The following is a 21,496-nucleotide window of genomic DNA, read 5'->3' as shown; positions in this document are numbered from 1 at the left end:
TCGCGGTTACACGCCGCAGGGGGGAGGGGCGAGGAAGAACAGGAGCAGCGCTGCCGCAGGCATGTGTTATTACCACACGCGTTTCGGCGCGAGGCGACAAGATGCCGTTCCCCTTGCACTTTCGTCATAACGCATAAACGCAGACACCTGCGCCCAGTAGCAGCGGTGAGCGCAGGTATGTCGAACCGGCTGCTTTTCATTAGAGACACACTCTCCGGTTGCAAATTCCTCTGCGACACCGGAGCTCAGAGGAGCGTCCTGCCGGCTACAAAAGAGGACACCGCCGGCGATGATAGAGGTCCACGCCTGACGACCGCCAACGATACCCCTATCCGCACCTACGGTACAAGGACCGTGGAACTGTGTTTTGGGGGCCAGCGGTTCACGTGGGACTGCATCACGGCCGACATTTCGTTCCCACTACTCGGGGCAGATTTCCTGGGTGCACACGGGCTCCTCGTGGACATTAGACATGGCCGCCTAATAAACGCGCAGACACAGGCTTCGTTGGCATGTGTCCGCGATGAGGCGACATACGGCGGCCTTCTTACAGCTTTCACCGACCACGAACCCCTCACGTTTTCTGAGTCAAAGGTAGCGGAGCCATGGTCGGCACGACAACAGCTCACGTACGATTCCGTGTGCGCCGCGAGACACGTCGCCGAGAAGCCCAACGTCGTCATCGGAGCTGTACAGCCGGACCTCGACTACGTCAACAGGGGCTCGGAACAGGCCTCCGACCACGACATCCAGGCCCTCAGGACTGCAGATTCCAGTCTACGCCTGGAGGACGTCGCGATTGGTCACTCGGGTCCGACGCTGCTGAATGACCTATCCACCGGACACCCTAGCCCACAGGCCCCTGAGGACTGGCGAAGGCTCGCCTTTGAGGTGGGGTACAACCACCACAAGATTGAACCCGCCCACGTAGACATTTCCCAGCCCTTAGAGCTGGCCCTCTCCCCCCGCCAAGGCCGTCCGCCGCTACCCCGGGACCCGCCAACGACGGAGCCGCCGTTGGCCTCGTCGACGTCTGTGCCCCCGGGTGTCGGGGAGGACGCGGGCGCTGGCGCCGCCCCTACCTCCCCGCCCCTGGCTTTCCGCACTCACCGTGGCCGGTTCATGCCCCCGGGCGCCGTGGAGGGCGCAATCGCTTGCACCGCGCCCCCGGTTGTCCGCTCACGCCGCGGCCGGGTCGTTGTCTCTCCCCGCCGTGGAGATTTTGACCATGGATGAATTCTGGGGGGGCTTGTGTAGTGATTGTTAATTGTACATAATTCACCCACGGAACTATTGTTAGGAACAAGAGTTCCGCCCGAACATTATATGAGGTGGCACTACCTGCCACCACAGGTCAGTCGACTGCAAGCAACGTAGAGTAGCATGTTGTGTTTGTCTCACAAATAAATGCTGTTTGCTCTACCTCGAGCTACCGTCTCCGACTCCCATCTCTCGGCACTACACAGTACTGTATCTGTATGTTAGATTCGTATGTTGTGTATCACGTAGCGAGAGAGTAACGCGTATCTCTGCTAAACAAAGTCACTCTCGTGTCTCTGCTAATGTCGCACTGGTAACACGTAGCGAGAGAGCGAGCGAGAGAGCCCCCCCCCCCCCCCCCTCATCTGCAACCGCACAGTACAGGCCCCCAACGCACAGTACAGGCCCCTCCTATGTATGGGGATGCGGCACTGCAGATTTATGCTACTCTGTGGTGGTGGTGGTGTTAGTGGTGGTGGTTTTAGTGTTAGTGTTTAGTGGTAGTGGTGGTGTTAGTGTTAGTGGTGGTGGTTTTAGTGTTAGTGTTTAGTGGTAGTGGTGGTGTTAGTGTTAGTGGTGGTGGTTTTAGTGGTAGTGGTGGTGGTAGTAGTGTTAGTGGTGGTGGTGGTGGTGGTGTTAGTGGTTTATTGTTTATTGTTTATTGTTTATTTTGGATCAACATTAGTCTTCACCATGGTGAAGACTACTCTTCCTGGGGTCCAGACATACAAATATAACATTAAAAACATTATCCAGCAGACAAATATAAAAAAAGAAAAACATCCACAGTATTATAAGATACAATATTACACATATTGCAAAATACACCATTACAAAGTGCATATTATAAAATACTAAATTACATATCCCAAAATTCAAATCAGTATACAAAAAAATCTGTATTAAAATCAGTATAGAATCAGTTTATTATTTTCCTTGATGTACTTCTTAAATCTGTATTTACTTGATGTTGTGAGATTTAGTAGAAGCCTGTTCCAGTATGTCAGGGCTATTCAACTGGCGGCCCGCGGGATGATTCTGACCGGCCTGCCAAAGATTACATGATAATAAAAAAAAATTAAAAAAATTAAAAAAAAGTGTTTTTTTTTATATTTTTTTTAATATTTTTTTTTTATACTTTTTTCTTTTCATGTCAACGTTAACACGCACAATTGAGCCAAAAGTCACTCAATTAATGACAGATTTCATTGATAAATTGAGGGAAAACTTTGCATGTCGATTTGATGAATTTGACATGTCCAGAGAATTGATGCATTTTGTGAGCAACCCATTTGCCAATGTAGCTGCTATTTCCACAAAAGGACAAGAGTTCCTTGAATCACTTCACATTGATGAAGGTCTCCTGCAACTTGAAATAATTGACATGCAAGCATCATCTGCTCTGAAGCAGGCACTTGAGAATGAATCCACCACAACATTTTGGATAAAGTGTATTCATGTCAAGACATTCCCCAAAATAAAAACGCTGGCAATATCTGTGCTAACAATGTTTGGCTCAACATACACCTGTGAATCCAGTTTCTCTCACATGAATGCCATTAAAACAAGCAACGTGCCTCCTTGACAAATGAGCATTTGCATCACTGTTTGCGGGTAGCCCTCACTTCCTATGAACCCTCTTTCTCTGCCATTGCCCAGTCAAAGAAGTGCAATCGCTCTCATTAGATGTGTGTATGTAGGCTAGGCCTGTCTGCCCCCCACCCCCCTGATGTTTGAGAGTTAAGAGTGGACAATAAGTGCTAATAAGATGCTGTGATTTGCTGTTGTTGCACAGACATGAAGCACTTTTTCATAAGCTCAGCTGCACTATAAATGTGTTTTTTTGTTCAAGTGTTGATGTTAGAATGTTCAGATGCACATCATGCACTTGTTTGTTTTTTATTTTATTTTTATATTGAAATGTTGAAGAGGAGATGTTGCAGTTGTTGCACAGTCATAAATGAAGCACTTTCTGCAGGAGATGTTGCAGCACTTTTTTTGAAAAGTATACTACTTTTGCAATGTAGTTAAATAAAAGTTGTGAAAATGTGGTTGCGTGTTGTGTCAAGTGTACATATATTCATAGCACGGGGAGGCGCCGTGGCAGTCCGGCCCCTGGCCCCTTGGGTTTCTGACAATGTGGCCCCCTGAACAATTTAGTTGAATAGCCCTGCAGTATGTTATAGCTCTATAAATTACTGTTCTTTTTAATGCGTTCGTTTTTTGGCAGAGGTAGTGTAAACCGACATTTCAGCGCCTGCCTGGTATCATGACTGTGCCTATCATTTGTGTACAACAGTTGTGCATATAAACATGATGGTGTCTTTAAAATACTAATATTTCTAAAGAATAAAAGCAGGCTGCAGGCCAGTATCTCCTTCACCATCATCCAGCAGCTAAAAATACTGCTACTCATTTTGGCAAAAATCTAGTATTATGAGTTGACCATGACAGCGTTTGATCTATTGTCACACCCAGCAACTTGGCCTCTTTGACCTGTTCAAAAGCTACTCCATGCAACAACAGGCTCAGCTTCTGATCTGTCTTCAGAGTGTTTCTTGTGCCTATTATCAGACTTTTTGTTTTAGAGTTATTTAATTTTAGCTTATTTCCTAATACACATTCAGAAATGTGCATCAACTCATCTTGTAATAGTTCATTCAGTGTATCTATGTTCTCTGCAGACTGGTGTATCGTCCGCATCATGAAAGTCGCGTCATAAAAGTAACCGCTGTTTCTTTGAAAACCGTAGGCTGATTTAGAAAGTAAAAGTTCATGATCAATTATGTCAAAGGCTGCACTGAAATCTAACAGAACGGCTCCGACCATTCACTTCTTATCAATTTGTTTTAAACACTCATCAGCTAATTGTGTTAATGCTGTACAAGTCTATTACCCAGGTGTATAAGCATGTTGGACATCAGAGTTGATATCATTATCTGAAAAATATTGCTGAATTTTTTTAAACATAATCCCCTCCATACGTTTGCACAGAGCTGGCAGAATACTAATGGGCCTGCTATTAGGGCCATCAAAAGGCAGTTTACTGTTTTTAGGTAAAGGAGTAACCCTTGATATTTTCCACTGCTGTGGGTACACACCTGCAATCATACATATGTTGGCACATTGGCCTTGCTATAACCCTTGCTGACAGATATAGTAGTTTAGATTGTCGTAACCACATGGTTTCTCACATTTAACTTTTAAGAGAAGCTTTTCAGTCTCCTCAAAAGTTATGCTTCTGAATTCAAACGTGCATTTTTTTATCATACATTATGTTTTTCTGAATTAATGATTTGGACAGCTCACCGTTCACTGGCAGCATTTAACTTTTTATCATTTCTACTTTACTAGTAAAATAGTTATTCAAATAATGACCTATTTCAATTGCTTTAGTTATTAATTCACCATTTGATTCAATAATAGAAGGACTCTTTTTTGGATTCCGTCCTATAACTTCATTCAGGGTTCTCCATATTGTTTTACTGTCACCCGTTGATTCTTCAAACTTTGTGGTAGTGGTGGTGTTGTTAGTGGTAGTGGTGTTAGTGGTGGTGGTGTTAGTGGTAGTGGTGTTAGTGGTGGTGGTAGTGTTGTTAGTGGTGTTAGTGGTGGTGGTAGTGTTGTTAGTGGTGTTAGTGGTAGTAGTAGTGGTGTTGGTGGTAGTGTTAGTAGTAGTGTTAGTGGTGGTAGTAGTAGTGGTAGTAGTGGTAGTGGTGGTAGTAGTAGTGTTAGTGGTGTTAGTGGTAGTGGTAATAGTAGTGGTGGTGGTATTAGTGGTAGTGGTAGTGGTGGTAGTGGTAGTGGTGTTAGTGGTAGTGTTAGTGGTAGTAGTAGTAGTGGTAGTGGTGGTAGTGGTGTTAGTGGTGGTAGTAGTAGTAGTGTTAGTGGTGGTAGTAGTAGTTTAGTGATGTTAGTGGTAGTGGTAATTGTAGTGGTGGTGGTAGTAGTAGTGGTAGTGGTAATAGTAGTGGTGGTGGTATTAGTGGTAGTGGTGTTAGTAGTAGTGTTAGTGGTGTTAGTGGTAGTGGTAATAGTAGTGGTGGTGGTATTAGTGGTAGTGGTGTTAGTAGTAGTGTTAGTGGTGTTAGTGGTAGTGGTAATAGTAGTGGTGGTGGTATTAGTAGTAGTGGTGTTAGTGGTAGTGTTACGATGTGGTAGGTGTGTAGGACACAGGTGCAGTGCAGAACGGATAAGACGAGAGGCAGGTGTTGGTTTTCAAACAAAAGGCACTCTTTTATTTAGAGTATAAAATGGGTACACAGGGACAAGAGCGTATAAATAAAAGGGGAGATACATCTGTCCCCAAAAACACGTTTAGAGCACGCCACAAACACATACACTTCTCTATACAATAAATGGGGAAAGCAAAGGGGAGAAAACGATGTCTCCAAAACACATTACAAAAGAAATAAGTCGGGCGACGGTGCTGCATATGCACACAAAAAGGTCATACAAGCGATAAGGAAAAGACACAGCAATTATAAAAAAAATGGCAAACAGACTTATTCTCCATGGCAGGAGTGGTAAGTGTTACTCACATAGGCACTACTCATGGGCAGTCTGTTGATCGACTCACGGTGTCTGTAATATCACGGAAGAGCATATAAATCCACCTTAACTAGACACACCAAGTGCCAATGAATGCAATTAGGGCAGATAGACAGGTCCATTACCACCAGGTAACGCTATGGATTTGCAGGTAGTAATGTTAGTGGTGTTAGAGGTAGTGTTAGTGGTGTTAGTGGTGTTAGTGGTGTTAGTGGTAGTGTTAGGGGTGTTAGTGGTGTAAGTGGTGTTAGTGGTGTTAGTGGTGTTAGTGGTGTAAGTGGTGTAAGTGGTGTTAGTGGTGTTAGTGGTGTAAGTGGTGTTAGTGGTGTTAGTGGTGTAAGTGGTGTTAGTGGTGTTAGTGGTGTTAGTGGTGTTAGGGGTGTTAGTGGTGTTAGGGGTGTTAGTGGTAGTGGTGTTAGTGGTAGTGTTAGTGGTGTTAGTGGTAGTGTTAGTGGTGTTAGTGGTGTTAGTGGTAGTGTTAGTGGTAGTGTTAGTGGTGTTAGTGGTAGTGTTAGTGGTAGTGTTAGGGGTGTTAGTGGTAGTGTTAGGGGTGTTAGTGGTGTAAGTGGTGTTAGTGGTGTTAGGGGTGTAAGTGGTGTAAGTGGTGTTAGTGGTGTTAGGGGTGTTAGTGGTGTTAGTGGTGTTAGTGGTGTTAGTGGTAGTGTTAGTGGTGTTAGTGGTGTAAGTGGTGTTAGTGGTGTTAGGGGTGTAAGTGGTGTAAGTGGTGTTAGTGGTGTTAGGGGTGTTAGTGGTGTTAGTGGTGTTAGTGGTGTTAGTGGTAGTGTTAGTGGTGTTAGTGGTGTTAGTGGTAGTGTTAGTGGTGTTAGTGGTGTTAGTGGTAGTGTTAGTGGTAGTGTTAGTGGTGTTAGTGGTAGTGTTAGTGGTAGTGTTAGGGGTGTTAGTGGTAGTGTTAGTGGTGTTAGTGGTAGTGTTAGTGGTGTTAGTGGTGTTAGTGTTAGTGGTGTTAGTAGTGTTAGTGGTGTTAGTGGTAGTGTTAGTGGTGTTAGTGGTGTTAGTGGTGTTAGTAGTGTTAGTGGTGTTAGTGGTGTTAGTGTTAGTGGTGTAAGTGGTGTAAGTGGTAGTGTTAGGGGTGTTAGTGTAAGTGGTGTTAGTGGTAGTGTTAGGGGTGTTAGTGGTAGTGGTGTTAGTGGTGGTGTTAGTAGTGTTAGTGGTGTTAGTGGTGTTAGTGTTAGTGGTGTAAGTGGTGTAAGTGGTAGTGTTAGGGGTGTTAGTGGTAGTGGTGTTAGTGGTGTTAGTGGTAGTGTTAGGGGTGTTAGTGGTAGTGGTGTTAGTGGTGTTAGTGGTGTAAGTGGTGGTAGTGGTGTTAGTGGTGTTAGTGGTGTTAGTGGTAGTGTTAGTGGTGTTGTTAGTGGTGTTGTTAGTGTTAGTGGTGTTAGTGGTGTTAGTGGTGTTAGGGGTGTTAGTGGTGTTAGTGGTGTTAGTGGTGTTAGTGGTGTTGTTAGTGTTAGGGGTGTTAGTGGTGTTAGTGGTGTTAGTGGTGTTAGTGGTGTTAGGGGTGTTAGGGGTGTTAGTGGTGTTAGTGGTGTTAGTGGTGTAAGTGGTGTTAGTGGTGTTAGTGGTGTTAGTGGTGTTAGTGGTGTTAGTGTTAGTGGTGTTAGGGGTGTTAGTGGTGTTAGTGGTGTTAGTGTTAGTGGTGTTAGTGGTGTTAGGGGTGTTAGGGGTGTTAGTGGTGTAAGTGGTGTTAGTGTTAGTGGTGTTAGGGGTGTTAGTGGTGTTAGTGGTGTTAGTGGTGTAAGTGGTGTTAGGGGTGTTAGTGGTGTTAGTGGTAGTGTTAGTGGTGTTAGTGGTGTAAGTGGTGTTAGTGGTGTTAGTGGTAGTGTTAGTGGTGTTAGTGGTGTTAGTGGTGTTAGGGGTGTTAGTGGTGTTAGTGGTGTAAGTGGTGTTAGTGGTGTAAGTGGTGTTAGTGGTGTTAGTGGTGTTAGTGGTGTAAGTGGTGTTAGTGGTGTAAGTGGTGTTAGTGGTGTTAGTGGTGTTAGTGGTGTTAGTGGTGTAAGTGGTGTTAGTGGTGTTAGTGGTGTTAGTGGTGTTAGTGGTGTAAGGGGTGTTAGGGGTGTTAGTGGTGTTAGTGGTGTTGTTAGTGTTAGTGGTGTTAGTGGTGTTAGTGGTGTTAGTGGTGTTAGTGGTGTTAGTGGTGTTAGTGGTGTTGTTAGTGTTAGGGGTGTTAGTGGTGTAAGTGGTGTTAGGGGTGTTAGGGGTGTTAGTGGTGTTAGTGGTGTTAGTGTTAGTGGTGTTAGTGGTGTTAGGGGTGTTAGTGGTGTAAGTGGTGTTAGTGGTGTTAGTTGTGTTAGTGGTGTTAGTGGTGTTAGTGGTGTAAGTGGTGTTAGGGGTGTTAGTGGTGTAAGTGGTGTTAGTGGTGTAAGTGGTGTTAGTGGTGTTAGTGGTGTTAGGGGTGTTAGTGGTGTTAGTGGTGTAAGTGGTGTTAGTGGTGTTAGTGGTGTAAGTGGTGTTAGGGGTGTTAGTGGTGTAAGTGGTGTTAGTGGTGTTAGTGGTAGTGTTAGGGGTGTTAGTGGTGTAAGTGGTGTTAGTGGTGTTAGTGGTGTAAGTTGTGTTAGTGGTGTTAGTGGTGTTAGTGGTGTTAGGGGTGTAAGTGGTGTTAGGGGTGTTAGGGGTGTTAGTGGTGTTAGTGGTGTTAGTGGTGTTAGGGGTGTTAGTGGTGTTAGTGGTGTTAGTGGTGTTAGTGGTGTTAGTGGTGTAAGTGGTGTTAGTGGTGTAAGTGGTGTAAGTGGTGTTAGTGGTGTTAGTGGTGTTAGTGGTGTAAGTGGTGTTAGTGGTGTTAGGGGTGTAAGTGGTGTTAGGGGTGTTAGTGGTGTTAGTGGTGTTAGTGGTGTTAGGGGTGTTAGTGGTGTTAGTGGTGTAAGTGGTGTTAGGGGTGTTAGTGGTGTTAGTGGTGTTAGTGGTGTTAGGGGTGTTAGTGGTGTAAGTGGTGTTAGGGGTGTTAGTGGTGTTAGGGGTGTTAGTGGTGTTAGTGGTGTTAGTGGTGTTAGTGGTGTAAGTGGTGTTAGTGGTGTTAGTGGTGTTAGTGGTGTAAGTGGTGTTAGGGGTGTTAGTGGTGTTAGTGGTGTTAGTGGTGTTAGGGGTGTTAGTGGTGTAAGTGGTGTTAGTGGTGTAAGTGGTGTTAGGGGTGTAAGTGGTGTTAGGGGTGTTAGTGGTGTTAGGGGTGTAAGTGGTGTAAGTGGTGTTAGGGGTGTAAGTGGTGTTAGGGGTGTTAGTGGTGTTAGTGGTGTTAGGGGTGTAAGTGGTGTTAGTGGTGTAAGTGGTGTTAGTGGTGTTAGTGGTGTTAGTGGTGTTAGTGGTAGTGTTAGTGGTGTAAGTGGTGTAAGTGGTGTTAGTGGTGTTAGTGGTAGTGTTGTGAAGGATCAGATTAAACCGAATATATATATTTATTTATATATATATATTTAATTGTATTTGTATATCGTTTGATATCCCCTGTATATTCCTTGTACAATATGCACTGAATATCCCTTTAGTCTACTAAACAGCCCATAATAGTTTCATTCTACCATTGGACGAGAACCTGGCGCCAGGTTGCCATACCCCTAGGTCCAAGTTCAATCGTGCCGCCCGCCCAACATGTCGTGGCAAGCCCCGGTTCCGCGCAGGAATATGTCGGGCGAAATACGAATGGTACTATTTGTTCATAGCGCATATATATATGGCGCAAGTAAAGTAGAACTTTCTTTTAGTCCAGTTCTTTACCCTCCAACAGAGTGACAGACGCAAAGCCTCCCCACGACGCACGTGTGGTGTAGTAAGGCCTACTTGGCCCCAGAATAGGCATTGAGACATCGTGTAGATTAATAGTTGAATAGTCATAGTTTGGCACTATACCGTCGAGTTGGACGTATTCTATTAAGCTAATAATAGTCTATTTATGTATGGTGCATCGTTCGGTTAGAGTTCTAAAGTTATCAGTACCCCCATCGTTCCTGACGTTATCTGGACGCTTAACCAGGCTGGGCAGACCCCTAGTGGCGCTTGCATCCGAGGAGCTCCGGGCCAGGGCGACTGGACCTGTATATTGGATTACTCTACCCGGACGACGGCGAGTCTTCCACGGCTTGGATTATGCTTTGGGTGCTTTGATTATTCCATGGATAAAGGCCAACACTGCGGAGTGTTGGAACTACCCCCCGGAGAGGACTCCAGGTGAGACGGCGCTCTACACCAGTGAGGTCGCCTCACGTCTCTCCGTTGTGGACCGGCAGCTACCGTCCACAGAGGGTCCAGCTGTATTCGTCTGCGGACCGAGGTTCTGTGGGCACCGTGTTCAAGACTTTGAATTCTCCCAAGACACCGTCGGCCAGATGGGATACCGCCAGCGGCTTCTCTAACCCCCCCCTCCTACTGTCTTACAACCAGCGGGACCCCCCCCCCCCCTTAGTGTATCCAGCTATAATCATTTAAGTACCATCGCTATCGTTTCCTAAATATTCCAGGTTGTATACTTACTCCCTGCGTAACCAGAGATTGGACATTCAATGTTGATTTACCTACGAATACTCATTTGCCATAAAAGTGCATATTTCAAATCATAAATGTAATTAAGTGAATGTTGTATATACCCTTTGCTATATTAAACCTTCGATTTGGTACATTTGTGTGGATTCGTTTCATCAGGTGGGAAAGTGTTCATCATACTTATATCATGTACTGGATGGCCAGAAGTTAAAGTACAAGAGGTAGTGGTATTAAATACCATATCTAACAATACAGTCAGGGAATTGTACCCCTCAGTTACAGGTAGTGTTAGTGGTGTTAGTGGTGTTAGTGGTGTTAGTGGTGTTAGTGGTGTTAGTGGTGTAAGTGGTGTTAGTGGTGTTAGTGGTGTAAGTGGTGTTAGTGGTGTTAGTGGTGTTAGTGGTGTAAGTGGTGTAAGTGGTGTTAGTGGTGTTAGTGGTGTAAGTGGTGTAAGTGGTGTTAGTGGTGTTAGTGGTGTAAGTGGTGTAAGTGGTGTTAGTGGTGTAAGTGGTGTTAGTGGTGTTAGTGGTGTAAGTGGTGTAAGTGGTGTTAGTGGTGTTAGTGGTGTAAGTGGTGTAAGTGGTGTTAGTGGTGTTAGTGGTGTTAGTGGTGTTAGTGGTGTAAGTGGTGTTAGTGGTGTTAGTGGTGTAAGTGGTGTTAGGGGTGTTAGTGGTGTAAGTGGTGTTAGTGGTGTTAGTGGTGTAAGTGGTGTTAGTGGTGTAAGTGGTGTTAGTGGTGTTAGTGGTGTAAGTGGTGTAAGTGGTGTTAGTGGTGTAAGTGGTGTAAGTGGTGTTAGTAGTGTTAGGGGTGTTAGTGGTGTAAGTGGTGTAAGTGGTGTTAGTGGTGTTAGTGGTGTAAGTGGTGTTAGTGGTGTTAGTGGTGTTAGTGGTAGTGTTAGTGGTGTTAGTGGTGTTAGTGGTGTAAGTGGTGTAAGTGGTGTTAGTGGTGTAAGTGGTGTTAGGGGTGTTAGTGGTGTAAGTGGTGTTAGTGGTGTAAGTGGTGTTAGTGGTAGTGTTAGTGGTGTTAGTGGTGTTAGTGGTGTTAGTGGTGTAAGTGGTGTAAGTGGTGTTAGTGGTGTTAGTGGTGTTAGTGGTGTAAGTGGTGTTAGTGGTGTTAGTGGTGTTAGTGGTGTAAGTGGTGTTAGTGGTGTTAGTGGTGTAAGTGGTGTTAGTGGTGTTAGTGGTGTTAGTGGTGTAAGTGGTGTTAGTGGTGTTAGTGGTGTTAGTGGTGTTAGTGGTGTAAGTGGTGTTAGTGGTGTAAGTGGTGTAAGTGGTGTTAGTGGTGTTAGTGGTGTTAGTGGTGTAAGTGGTGTTAGTGGTGTAAGTGGTGTTAGTGGTGTTAGTGGTGTAAGTGGTGTTAGTGGTGTTAGTGGTGTAAGTGGTGTAAGTGGTGTTAGTAGTGTTAGTGGTGTAAGTGGTGTTAGTGGTGTAAGTGGTGTAAGTGGTGTTAGTGGTGTAAGTGGTGTTAGTGGTGTTAGTTGTGTAAGTGGTGTAAGTGGTGTTAGGGGTGTTAGTGGTGTAAGTGGTGTAAGTGGTGTTAGTGGTGTTAGTGGTGTAAGTGGTGTTAGTGGTGTTAGTGGTGTTAGTGGTGGTAGTGTTAGTGGTGTTAGTGGTGTAAGTGGTGTAAGTGGTGTTAGTGGTGTAAGTGGTGTTAGGGGTGTTAGTGGTGTAAGTGGTGTAAGTGGTGTTAGTGGTGTAAGTGGTGTTAGTGGTAGTGTTAGTGGTGTTAGTGGTGTTAGTGGTGTAAGTGGTGTAAGTGGTGTAAGTGGTGTTAGTGGTGTTAGTGGTGTTAGTGGTGTAAGTGGTGTTAGTGGTGTTAGTGGTGTTAGTGGTGTAAGTGGTGTTAGTGGTGTAAGTGGTGTAAGTGGTGTTAGTGGTGTTAGTGGTGTAAGTGGTGTTAGTGGTGTTAGTGGTGTTAGTGGTGTAAGTGGTGTTAGTGGTGTTAGTGGTGTTAGTGGTGTTAGTGGTGTAAGTGGTGTTAGTGGTGTTAGTGGTGTAAGTGGTGTAAGTGGTGTTAGTGGTGTTAGTGGTGTTAGTGGTGTAAGTGGTGTTAGTGGTGTTAGTGGTGTTAGTGGTGTAAGTGGTGTTAGTGGTGTTAGTGGTGTAAGTGGTGTTAGTGGTGTTAGTGGTGTTAGTGGTGTTAGTGGTGTAAGTGGTGTAAGTGGTGTTAGTGGTGTTAGTGGTGTAAGTGGTGTAAGTGGTGTTAGTGGTGTTAGTGGTGTTAGTGGTGTAAGTGGTGTTAGTGGTGTAAGTGGTGTTAGTGGTGTTAGTGGTGTTAGTGGTGTTAGTGGTGTTAGTGGTGTTAGTGGTGTAAGTGGTGTTAGTGGTGTTAGTGGTGTTAGTGGTGTAAGTGGTGTAAGTGGTGTAAGTGGTGTAAGTGGTGTTAGTGGTGTTAGTGGTGTAAGTGGTGTAAGTGGTGTTAGTGGTGTAAGTGGTGTTAGTGGTGTTAGTGGTGTTAGTGGTGTTAGTGGTGTAAGTGGTGTAAGTGGTGTTAGTGGTGTTAGTGGTGTAAGTGGTGTAAGTGGTGTTAGTGGTGTTAGTGGTGTTAGTGTTAGTGGTGTTAGTGGTGTTAGTGTTGTTAGTGGTGTTAGTGGTAGTGGTGTTAGTGGTGTTAGTGGTAGTGGTGTTAGTGGTGTTAGTGGTGTTAGTGGTGTTAGTGGTGTAAGTGGTGTTAGTGGTGTTAGTGGTAGTGTTAGTGGTGTTAGTGGTGTTAGTGGTGTAAGTGGTGTTAGTGGTGTAAGTGGTGTAAGTGGTGTTAGTGGTGTTAGTGGTGTTAGTGGTGTTAGTGGTGTAAGTGGTGTTAGTGGTGTTAGTGGTGTAAGTGGTGTTAGTGGTGTTAGTGGTGTTAGTGGTGTTAGTGGTGTTAGTGGTGTTAGTGGTGTAAGTGGTGTAAGTGGTGTAAGTGGTGTAAGTGATGTTAGTGGTGTTAGTGGTGTAAGTGGTGTAAGTGGTGTTAGTGGTGTTAGTGGTGTTAGTGGTGTTAGTGGTGTTAGTGGTGTAAGTGGTGTTAGTGGTGTTAGTGGTGTTAGTGGTGTTAGTGGTGTAAGTGGTAGTGTTAGGGGTGTTAGTGGTGATGAGGCACAGCTGCACTGTGTGAGATTTGCTCCTAGTGTTTTGTTTCGAATTCCAGTCCATGTTTTGTCTAAGTAGCATAATTAGCTGATCTAATGACATCAGGTGATACTAATCGTCTCTCAGTTCCCCCATTAAAGAGTTGATAAGATATGTAATTTTGAAAAGGTAAATTGGATTCTGACTCTGTCCAATCAAAAGAAAGGATGTTATACGATTCAAATATGGTCATAGATGATTCCTGATTCTAACGATGACTCTCTCTCTTCTCTTACAGTGTGACAGTGAGAGTGACCAAGAAGACAAGGTAAGACACGTGTCAACGTTATGTTGTCTGCAGTATAACACATTACATATTTTACATCTTGACAACATAAGCATTTTAAATGGCCCGTTGCAGCACTTGCCAATTGCCAGTAGTTGACAACAGTATTGTAGTACTCGAGTCCAGGACTGATGTTCAGGACTCATGACTCGACTTGGACTTGAGCACTGATGACTCGGACTTGGACTCGAGCATTGACTGCATTCGGACTCAGAAGTTGCAGGCAAGGACTCGGACTTGTTAATTGATTAATACTGTTTTTTTTTGTAATAGGCCATAATCATTTGGCATAAGATATTGATGGCTATAATAATACCATAACATTATTTAATTTTGTGCAAGGACAGACACGTGTGTTCCATCTACATGCAGATTCATGTTGATACCCTCATGTTCAGTACTTAAGATGCCTAAAGAGACACCCCGAATCGTGCGCTTTGCTTACACAGATCAAATTCCAGCAAGAGCACTGCTCGATGTTCGATATGTTAACAAACTATTGAAGAGAAGACCGGGACAACCTCAACCTTGATGACTTGGACTCGGACTCTGACTAGGGTAATGGGGACTCGACTTGGACACGACTCAAGCTCTTCTTTGGTGACTCGGACTCGGACTCGAACACTGGGGACTCGAGATTTAGTGACTCGACAACATTGGTTGACAGACAGGAAATAAAGTTGGGCCCAAGCAGTTCCCTAGCAACACAATTCCATTGAAAAGGTCTACACTCTACACTATACTAACTATCCTATATCTATACTTTTTTATCATGTATAAGAGAAGTATCCTACAAAAGTGGATAATTTCCATGGCCTTTTATCAACGGGGTCTCGATAACAATCAAATAGTAGACTTTCCTTTAGAGAGAGAATCTTTATGTAATTAGAATTAAACAATGAACTCCGTAATTAGTTGCACATTAATTATAAATGACTTAATGATGTGCAAAATCGAAATGGAACTGTTCTGGGTTCATAGGGTACAGATTACATTTAAATTAGACTGCTACAGCTGATAGGCTGTTATACTTTTAGAAGAAATGTAATATGTCCCTCTTAGTTTAATGGCCCCCATCCATAATGAAAATGCTAACAAAAGGATCACCAAAAAACGAAATATTGATCAACCAAGCTACACTGACAAATGTTGTGCAAAAGGGTTTTTAAAGTGTTTTGAAGCTATACATGGTTTGTTTAATGCATACACCTACAGCACAACTATAATGTAAGTTGTCATGAGCTGAGAAAGTCTTTAAAGTGTTAATCGTGAAGATTTTCATGTTTAAAAATACCATTATTTTATACCTTTTATCGCCCTTTTTTCCCAATAGAGCCATTCTACAGTATGTATTTGTATTCTGTACACACTTCTCTCTCTCTCTCTATATATATATAAAATGCAAGTATAATGATCTCGCAGGAAATTATGCATGTACGAATAGCAAATGACACAGGTCAAATGCAGAATAGAGGGGACATCTCCAGTAGTGGAGAGAAAAAACATGGATGAACATTCATGAAAAAGAAGGATAAAAGGATAATCAAAGATCGTCGTGTCAAGTGACAATAAGACAATCCACCATCACAAGAAGACAGTCCAGTGATGACAAGAAGACAGTCCAGTGATGACAAGAAGTCTGTCATTTACCACCATTCACCACAGGTGTCACCAAATCTACCAAACAGGTTCAGATTCAGATTCAGATTCAGATTCCTTTATTGAGCCATTTGTGTAGAAACACATTGGTAATTGTTGCAGCAATACAGTGTATGCATTTTTTCCTTTCTTTTTTTTTTACAGTAAACGACAAACACCAACACAGACACAGGACAAGAAACAGTGCAGTGGAGGATTAATCAATAAAATACATATATATATAAAGTGAAGAGTGCAGAGTTCCAGTAAGGACTAGTGCAGTGCAGTCAGTGTCATTGTGCCAGTGTCACTTAGGGGCAGAGGGGGGGGGGGGACCTGAGGCATTGATCAGCCTGGCGGCTGAGGGGAAGAAGCTCAGTCTGTGATGAGCTTTCACAGCCTTTGGGATCCTCAGCCTTCTCCCAGAGGGGAGCAGGGTGAAGAGGCTGTGACCGGGGTGGGATGGGTCGGCCATGATCTTCCTCTTCAGCGCCCTGGAGTCGTGCAGGGACCTGAGGGAGGGCAGGGGACAGCCGATCACCCTCTCCGCGGAGCGAATCACCCGCTGCAGCTTGGCGAGATCTTTTGCCTCTGCAGCGGGGAACCAGGAGATGATGGAGTGGGTGAGGATGGACTCAATGATGGCCGTGTAGAATTGGGCCATCATGGTCCTCTGCAGTTTATATTTGTGGTTATCTTCAGGGTTAACACTTTAAAGGCCCAGTCAGTGATCCAAACAGGTTATCTTCAAGGTTAACACTTTAAAGGCCCAGTCAGTGATCCAAACAGGTTATCTTCAGGGTTAACACTGTAAAGGCCCAGTCAGTGATCCAAACAGGTTATCTTCAAGGTTAACACTTTAAAGGCCCAGTCAGTGATCCAAACAGGTTATCTTCAAGGTTAACACTTTAAAGGCCCAGTCAGTGATCCAAACAGGTTATCTTCAGGGTTAACACTTTAAAGGCCCAGTCAGTGATCCAAACAGGTTATCTTCAGGGTTAACACTTTAAAGGCCCAGTCAGTGATCCAAACAGGTTATCTTCAAGGTTAACACTTTAAAGGCCCAGTCAGTGATCCAAACAGGTTATCTTCAGGGTTAACACTTTAAAGGCCCAGTCAGTGATCCAAACAGGTTATCTTCAAGGTTAACACTTTAAAGGCCCAGTCAGTGATCCAAACAGGTTATCTTCAAGGTTAACACTTTAAAGGCCCAGTCAGTGATCCAAACAGGTTATCTTCAGGGTTAACACTTTAAAGGCCCAGTCAGTGATCCAAACAGGTTATCTTCAGGGTTAACACTTTAAAGGCCCAGTCAGTGATCCAAACAGGTTATCTTCAGGGTTAACACTTTAAAGGCCCAGTCAGTGATCCAAACAGGTTATCTTCAGGGTTAACACTTTAAAGGCCCAGTCAGTGATCCAAACAGGTTATCTTCAGGGTTAACACTTTAAAGGCCCAGTCAGTGATCCAAACAGGTTATCTTCAGGGTTAACACTTTAAAGGCCCAGTCGGTGATCCAAACGTAAACAAATGGGTAGCCCATTGGAGAATGGAGACGTGTTTTTATTCTGTAGTTGACTCCGCTCTGGATACAAGGACTATCACTAGACAACAGGTACAACATAATGTTCCAAATAGCTAATTTCCTGTCTATGGGGCATACTCTTCAATAATGTATGTATATTGTATACAAACATATATACAAATATGTAGCTCTATTGATGAGCTTTGTATTTATGTATTTGTATGTACAGTATATATACAGTGGTGGTTCGTTATAGAGCTTTGTATATACAGTACAGTACATACAAAGCTTATCAATAGAGCTAGGGAATATGTAGCCTACTTCTTGGAAGGTATTTCTCATCGAAAACCCACACTGAGAGAAAAAAAGGTTACTTGATTTGTCTTTCTCATTATAGGCCTTCTGGACAGAACACTTTCATGTGAATAAACTTCTTGGATTTATGTGTCACCATAAAAGGACTGTTAGTAGTAAAAGATTGTAGTAAAAAAGCCACCAGAGGAAGGATGTTGTGACAGTAACAGTGATTGATCCTCAGTGTGTTATACACCCTGAAGACTAGAGACACGACCCGGCATGAACCGGTGTGGGTTCTGTCCCGGCCCCTAACCACGGCAGCAGTTTTGGTCATAGTGAGGCGGCCGTTCTGGTGCTGTTGTTATAGTGAGGCGGCCGTTCTGGTGCTGTTGTTATAGTGAGGCGGCCGTTCTGGTGCTGTTGTTATAGTGAGTGCCCACGTGGCCCAAGTGCTTTGGTTCATATTCAAAATGTAATGTTTTTTCTTTTAATACGAACCCGACCCGATTCAAACCAGGGGGAATTTAGAGAAATTACAAGCCAGCCCAAACCCAGCGAATTGGGTCAGGCCCAGTCGGGTTTGGGCAGAGAATAAAACATCTACTCAATACTGAGAATTCAACTTGTGATGAACAACTTTCAATTCCACTCTGCAAGTAAAATGTCCATATAACATGTTGCCTCACAGCCTATGAATAAAAACTCAATTTGACAGGAACATTGGTGATAGCATTACAAAGCCACAATTAGCCTTTCATCATTTGTAGCTTGCTGCATGTATTCATCCCACTGCCACTCGTAATAACAGGTGTGGAGCATTGCTAGCATTTGGTTGTGTATGTTTGTTTGTATTTACTATTAAAATGTAAACTAGGATATGGTCATTGGATTTTAAATAAAGAAGCCTGATGCAGGTGAAGTGAATAGGCACCATAATTTTATAACAAATACTATCATATCATGGCTGGAATACCACTTGATTATTATTTTAGTACGGTATAATCCCATCCTTTTTTATGTTATCATTTTAGTATGGTATAATCCCATCCTTTATGTTATCATTTTAGTACGGTATAATCCCATCCTTTAAATTATTATTTTAGTATGGTATAATCCCATCCTTTATGTTATTATTTTAGTACGGTATAATCCCATCCTTTAGGTTATTATTTTAGTACGGTATAATCCCATCCTTTATGTTATTCCCATTTTTGCACATTGCGGCAACACACACAGTATCGTTGGCACAGATCCTGAGAGCAGCCATGTTACCCGACGACTCCCTAACTAGAGATCAGTCTAATGATTTAGTAATGCCCGTTCGCTCGTGGTGTTTAGACTGTGCGGTAAATTGAGTCATTACTCAGCGTTGTCGATTCAAATTGCCGCTGTCTCGGTGGCAATTCCTTTTGTTTCAGGGAGCGAGAGCGCGTGGTGGGCTGTATAATCCCCCCCCAGCGGCTGTGTATTAATTCACCCTCGCTCGCGTTACACCGCTGATGAACAGCGCCGACTACACCTTCCTGTCATTGATTAATCGTGTGTTAAAGTAACAGAGGAGTGAATTAGGGGACCCCTATGACAGGACCCAACTCCCTCGCTTTCCTCCTTAGGGAGTAATTGGAGCTCTCTCTCCACTCAACGCCCGTTACACCTCCTCCTCCACCACCACCACTGCCACCAACACCACCACCATCTAAGGCAGCAACCCCCCCACCCTGTCACTATCTGTCCTGCCAGGCACCCTTACACCCACTGCTACTATTGTCATTTGCATTCTGTGGATGATACGTGTGTGGGGGGGTTGGGGGGTACAGAGTCGTTTTAACGGGTCAAATGTATTCAAATGAGGAAGAAAAAAACGTGGCTCATTTAGTTTTCCTTCAAATGCAGGAAATAGGAAAAAGTGTTCCCTGGAGAAATCACGTTCTGCCTGCCGCTGTAGAAGGCCTCTCTGCCATGTCAATGGGAACTGCATGGCTCTGATAAGAGCTGGCTATTCGCGTCTGTGTGTGTGTGTGTGTGTGTGTGTGTGTGTGTGTGTGTGTGTGTGTGCTTGCGCCAACCACTGTCATGCATGATAACAACACATTGCTCTCCTTGCCGCTCGTTACTAAGTGACCCTGCAGGTTGGCTGCTCTCCATACGACACGTTGACGCCGGGAAGAGTGACCGTTAGGTAGCCAAACCCTCTGGTGCCAGCTCCTCATATCAGCATCATTATCTCTCTCTCTCTCTCTCTCTCTCTCTCTCTCTCTCTCTCTCTCTCTCTCTCTCTCTCTCTCTCTCTCTCTCTCTCTCTCTCTCTCTCTCTCTCTCTCTATCTCTCTCTCTATCTCTCTCTCCTCCTCTATTTCTCTCTGTCTCTATCTATCTCTCTCGCTCTCGCTCGCTCTCTCTTTCTCTCCCTATCTCTCTCTCCATATCTCTCTCTATCTCTATATCTATCTCTTTCTCTTGCTCTCTCGATATATCTCTCTTTCTCTCTCTCTTTCTCTCTGTCTTTCTCTCTCTATCTCTCTCTCACTCCCCTCCTCTCTATCTATCTCTCTCTATCTATCTCTTTCTCTCTCTCTCTATCTCTCTCTCTATCTCTCTCACTCCCCTCCTCTCTCTCTCTCTCTCTATCTCTCTCTCTCTCTCTCTCTCTCTCTCTCTCTCTCTCTCTGTGCTGCAGTAGTAGTGTCTCTGCTATCTCTATATCTATCTCTTTCTCTCGTTCTATCTCGATATCTCTCTCTTTGTCTCTCTCTTTCTCTCTGTCTCTCTCTCTCTCTCTCTCTCTCTCTCTCTCTCTCTCTCTCTCTCTCTCTCTCTCTCTCTCTCTCTCTCTCTCTCTCTCTCTATATATATATATCTCTCTCACTCCCCTCCTCTCTATCTCTCTCTCTATCTATCTCTTTCTCTCTCTATCTCTCTCTCTTTCTCTCTCACTCCCCTCCTCTCTCTCTCTCTCTCTCTCTTGCCAGTAGTAGTGTCTCTGCTGAGGTAACGTCATCTGTGACCATAGTGTGTCCTCTTCTCTTCCCCCTCTCTGACAGTGTAGGGAAGTCCTATCACAGCTCAGATCATTAGAAGGACAAGGTGTATTCTTCTATCCAATTAACGCACTAGATTAGTTTATCGTAATTGCTGGGATGTCAAATAACTGGTGCGTGTGTGTGTGTGTGTGTGTGTGTGTGTGTGTGTGTGTGTGTGTGTGTGTGTGTGTGTGTGTGTGTGTGTGTGTGTGTGTGTGTGTGTGTGTGTGTGTGTGTGTGTGTGTGTGGTGTGTGTGTGTGTGTGTGTGTGTGTGTGTGTGTGTGTGTGTGTGTGTGTGTGTGTTTGTAAGCTGGTCCTTGACTGCGATGGCAGCCACAATGCTGTATATCTCTGTGTTCTTTTGTGACAATAATCATATTTGATGACCCATCTCGTTCTCATTCCCCTCCATATGTTGAATTAGCCAGGCTCCTCTCATTTCCATCCCTGCACCACGGGCCAGCCCATCTAGGCTCGGGTGTGTGAAGTCCAGGGACCATGTGGATGATGAATTGGCGTTGGGACGTGAGTGAAAAACTGAGCTAGGAGCCAAAAACCTCCTCTCGCCTGGACGTCCAATTCTGGCCCCTTCCATAAACGTGTCTTGGCATCCGAGTTTTCATAATTCTTTCTCCCATTTTCTCCCCAATTTAGTCCTTATGCCAATTCCCTGTGTGTCACACGGTCCTGGTCATTGTGCAGCTCTCAGTCAGTCTAGGGAGGCTGTGTAGACTCTTACAGCTCTCAGTCAGTCTGGGGAGGCTGTGTAGACTCTTACAGCTCTCAGTCAGTCTGGGGAGGCTGTGTAGACTCTTACAGCTCTCAGTCAGTCTGGGGAGGCTGTGTAGACTCTTACAGCTCTCAGTCAGTCTGGGGAGGCTGTGTAGACTCTTACAGCTCTCAGTCAGTCTGGGGAGGCTGTGTAGACTCTTACAGCTCTCAGTCAGTCTGGGGAGGCTGTGTAGACTCTTACAGCTCTCAGTCAGTCTGGGGAGGCTGTGTAGACTATTACGATACATGTGGTCGTGGAGTCGCGAGACACTTCTTTTCACCTGACAGCTATAGGAGTTTCACTGGGAGAGGGTAACGTGTGCGGAGATCACGCTAATAATATGTCCCTTATATTATAATCCCTTTCTTTGTTTCATAACCTTCACTGTCTCTTTTATGGGTTCAGGTTTTTTAGTTTTTAGTTTTTTTTTCAAATGCTTGCATTTCAAAGCCGATCTTCCAAGATTATATCCTTTTTATATATATTATTACCTTTATTTAGCCAGATAAAACATTAAGAACAGGTTTCTTATTTACAATGTCGCTCTGGTCCAA

General features: G+C 44.3%; 1 protein-coding gene across 1 annotated transcript in view; it reads left to right on the top strand.

Moving 5' to 3' along the window:
- auts2a (activator of transcription and developmental regulator AUTS2 a) overlaps positions 1–21,496 on the top strand; it is a 537,648-nt gene that overhangs the window by 247,964 nt on the left and 268,188 nt on the right. The window contains exon 3 of the mRNA XM_084320130.1: positions 13,642–13,671. Within this exon, the coding sequence (XP_084176256.1) occupies positions 13,642–13,671 (30 nt within the window). The remainder of the gene's footprint in view (positions 1–13,641; positions 13,672–21,496) is intronic.

Source organism: Notolepis coatsorum, assembly GCF_963971535.1.
Source record: "Notolepis coatsorum genome assembly, chromosome: 8".
NCBI lineage: Eukaryota > Metazoa > Chordata > Actinopteri > Aulopiformes > Paralepididae > Notolepis > Notolepis coatsorum.
This window is presented reverse-complemented; position numbering and strand designations above follow the sequence as displayed.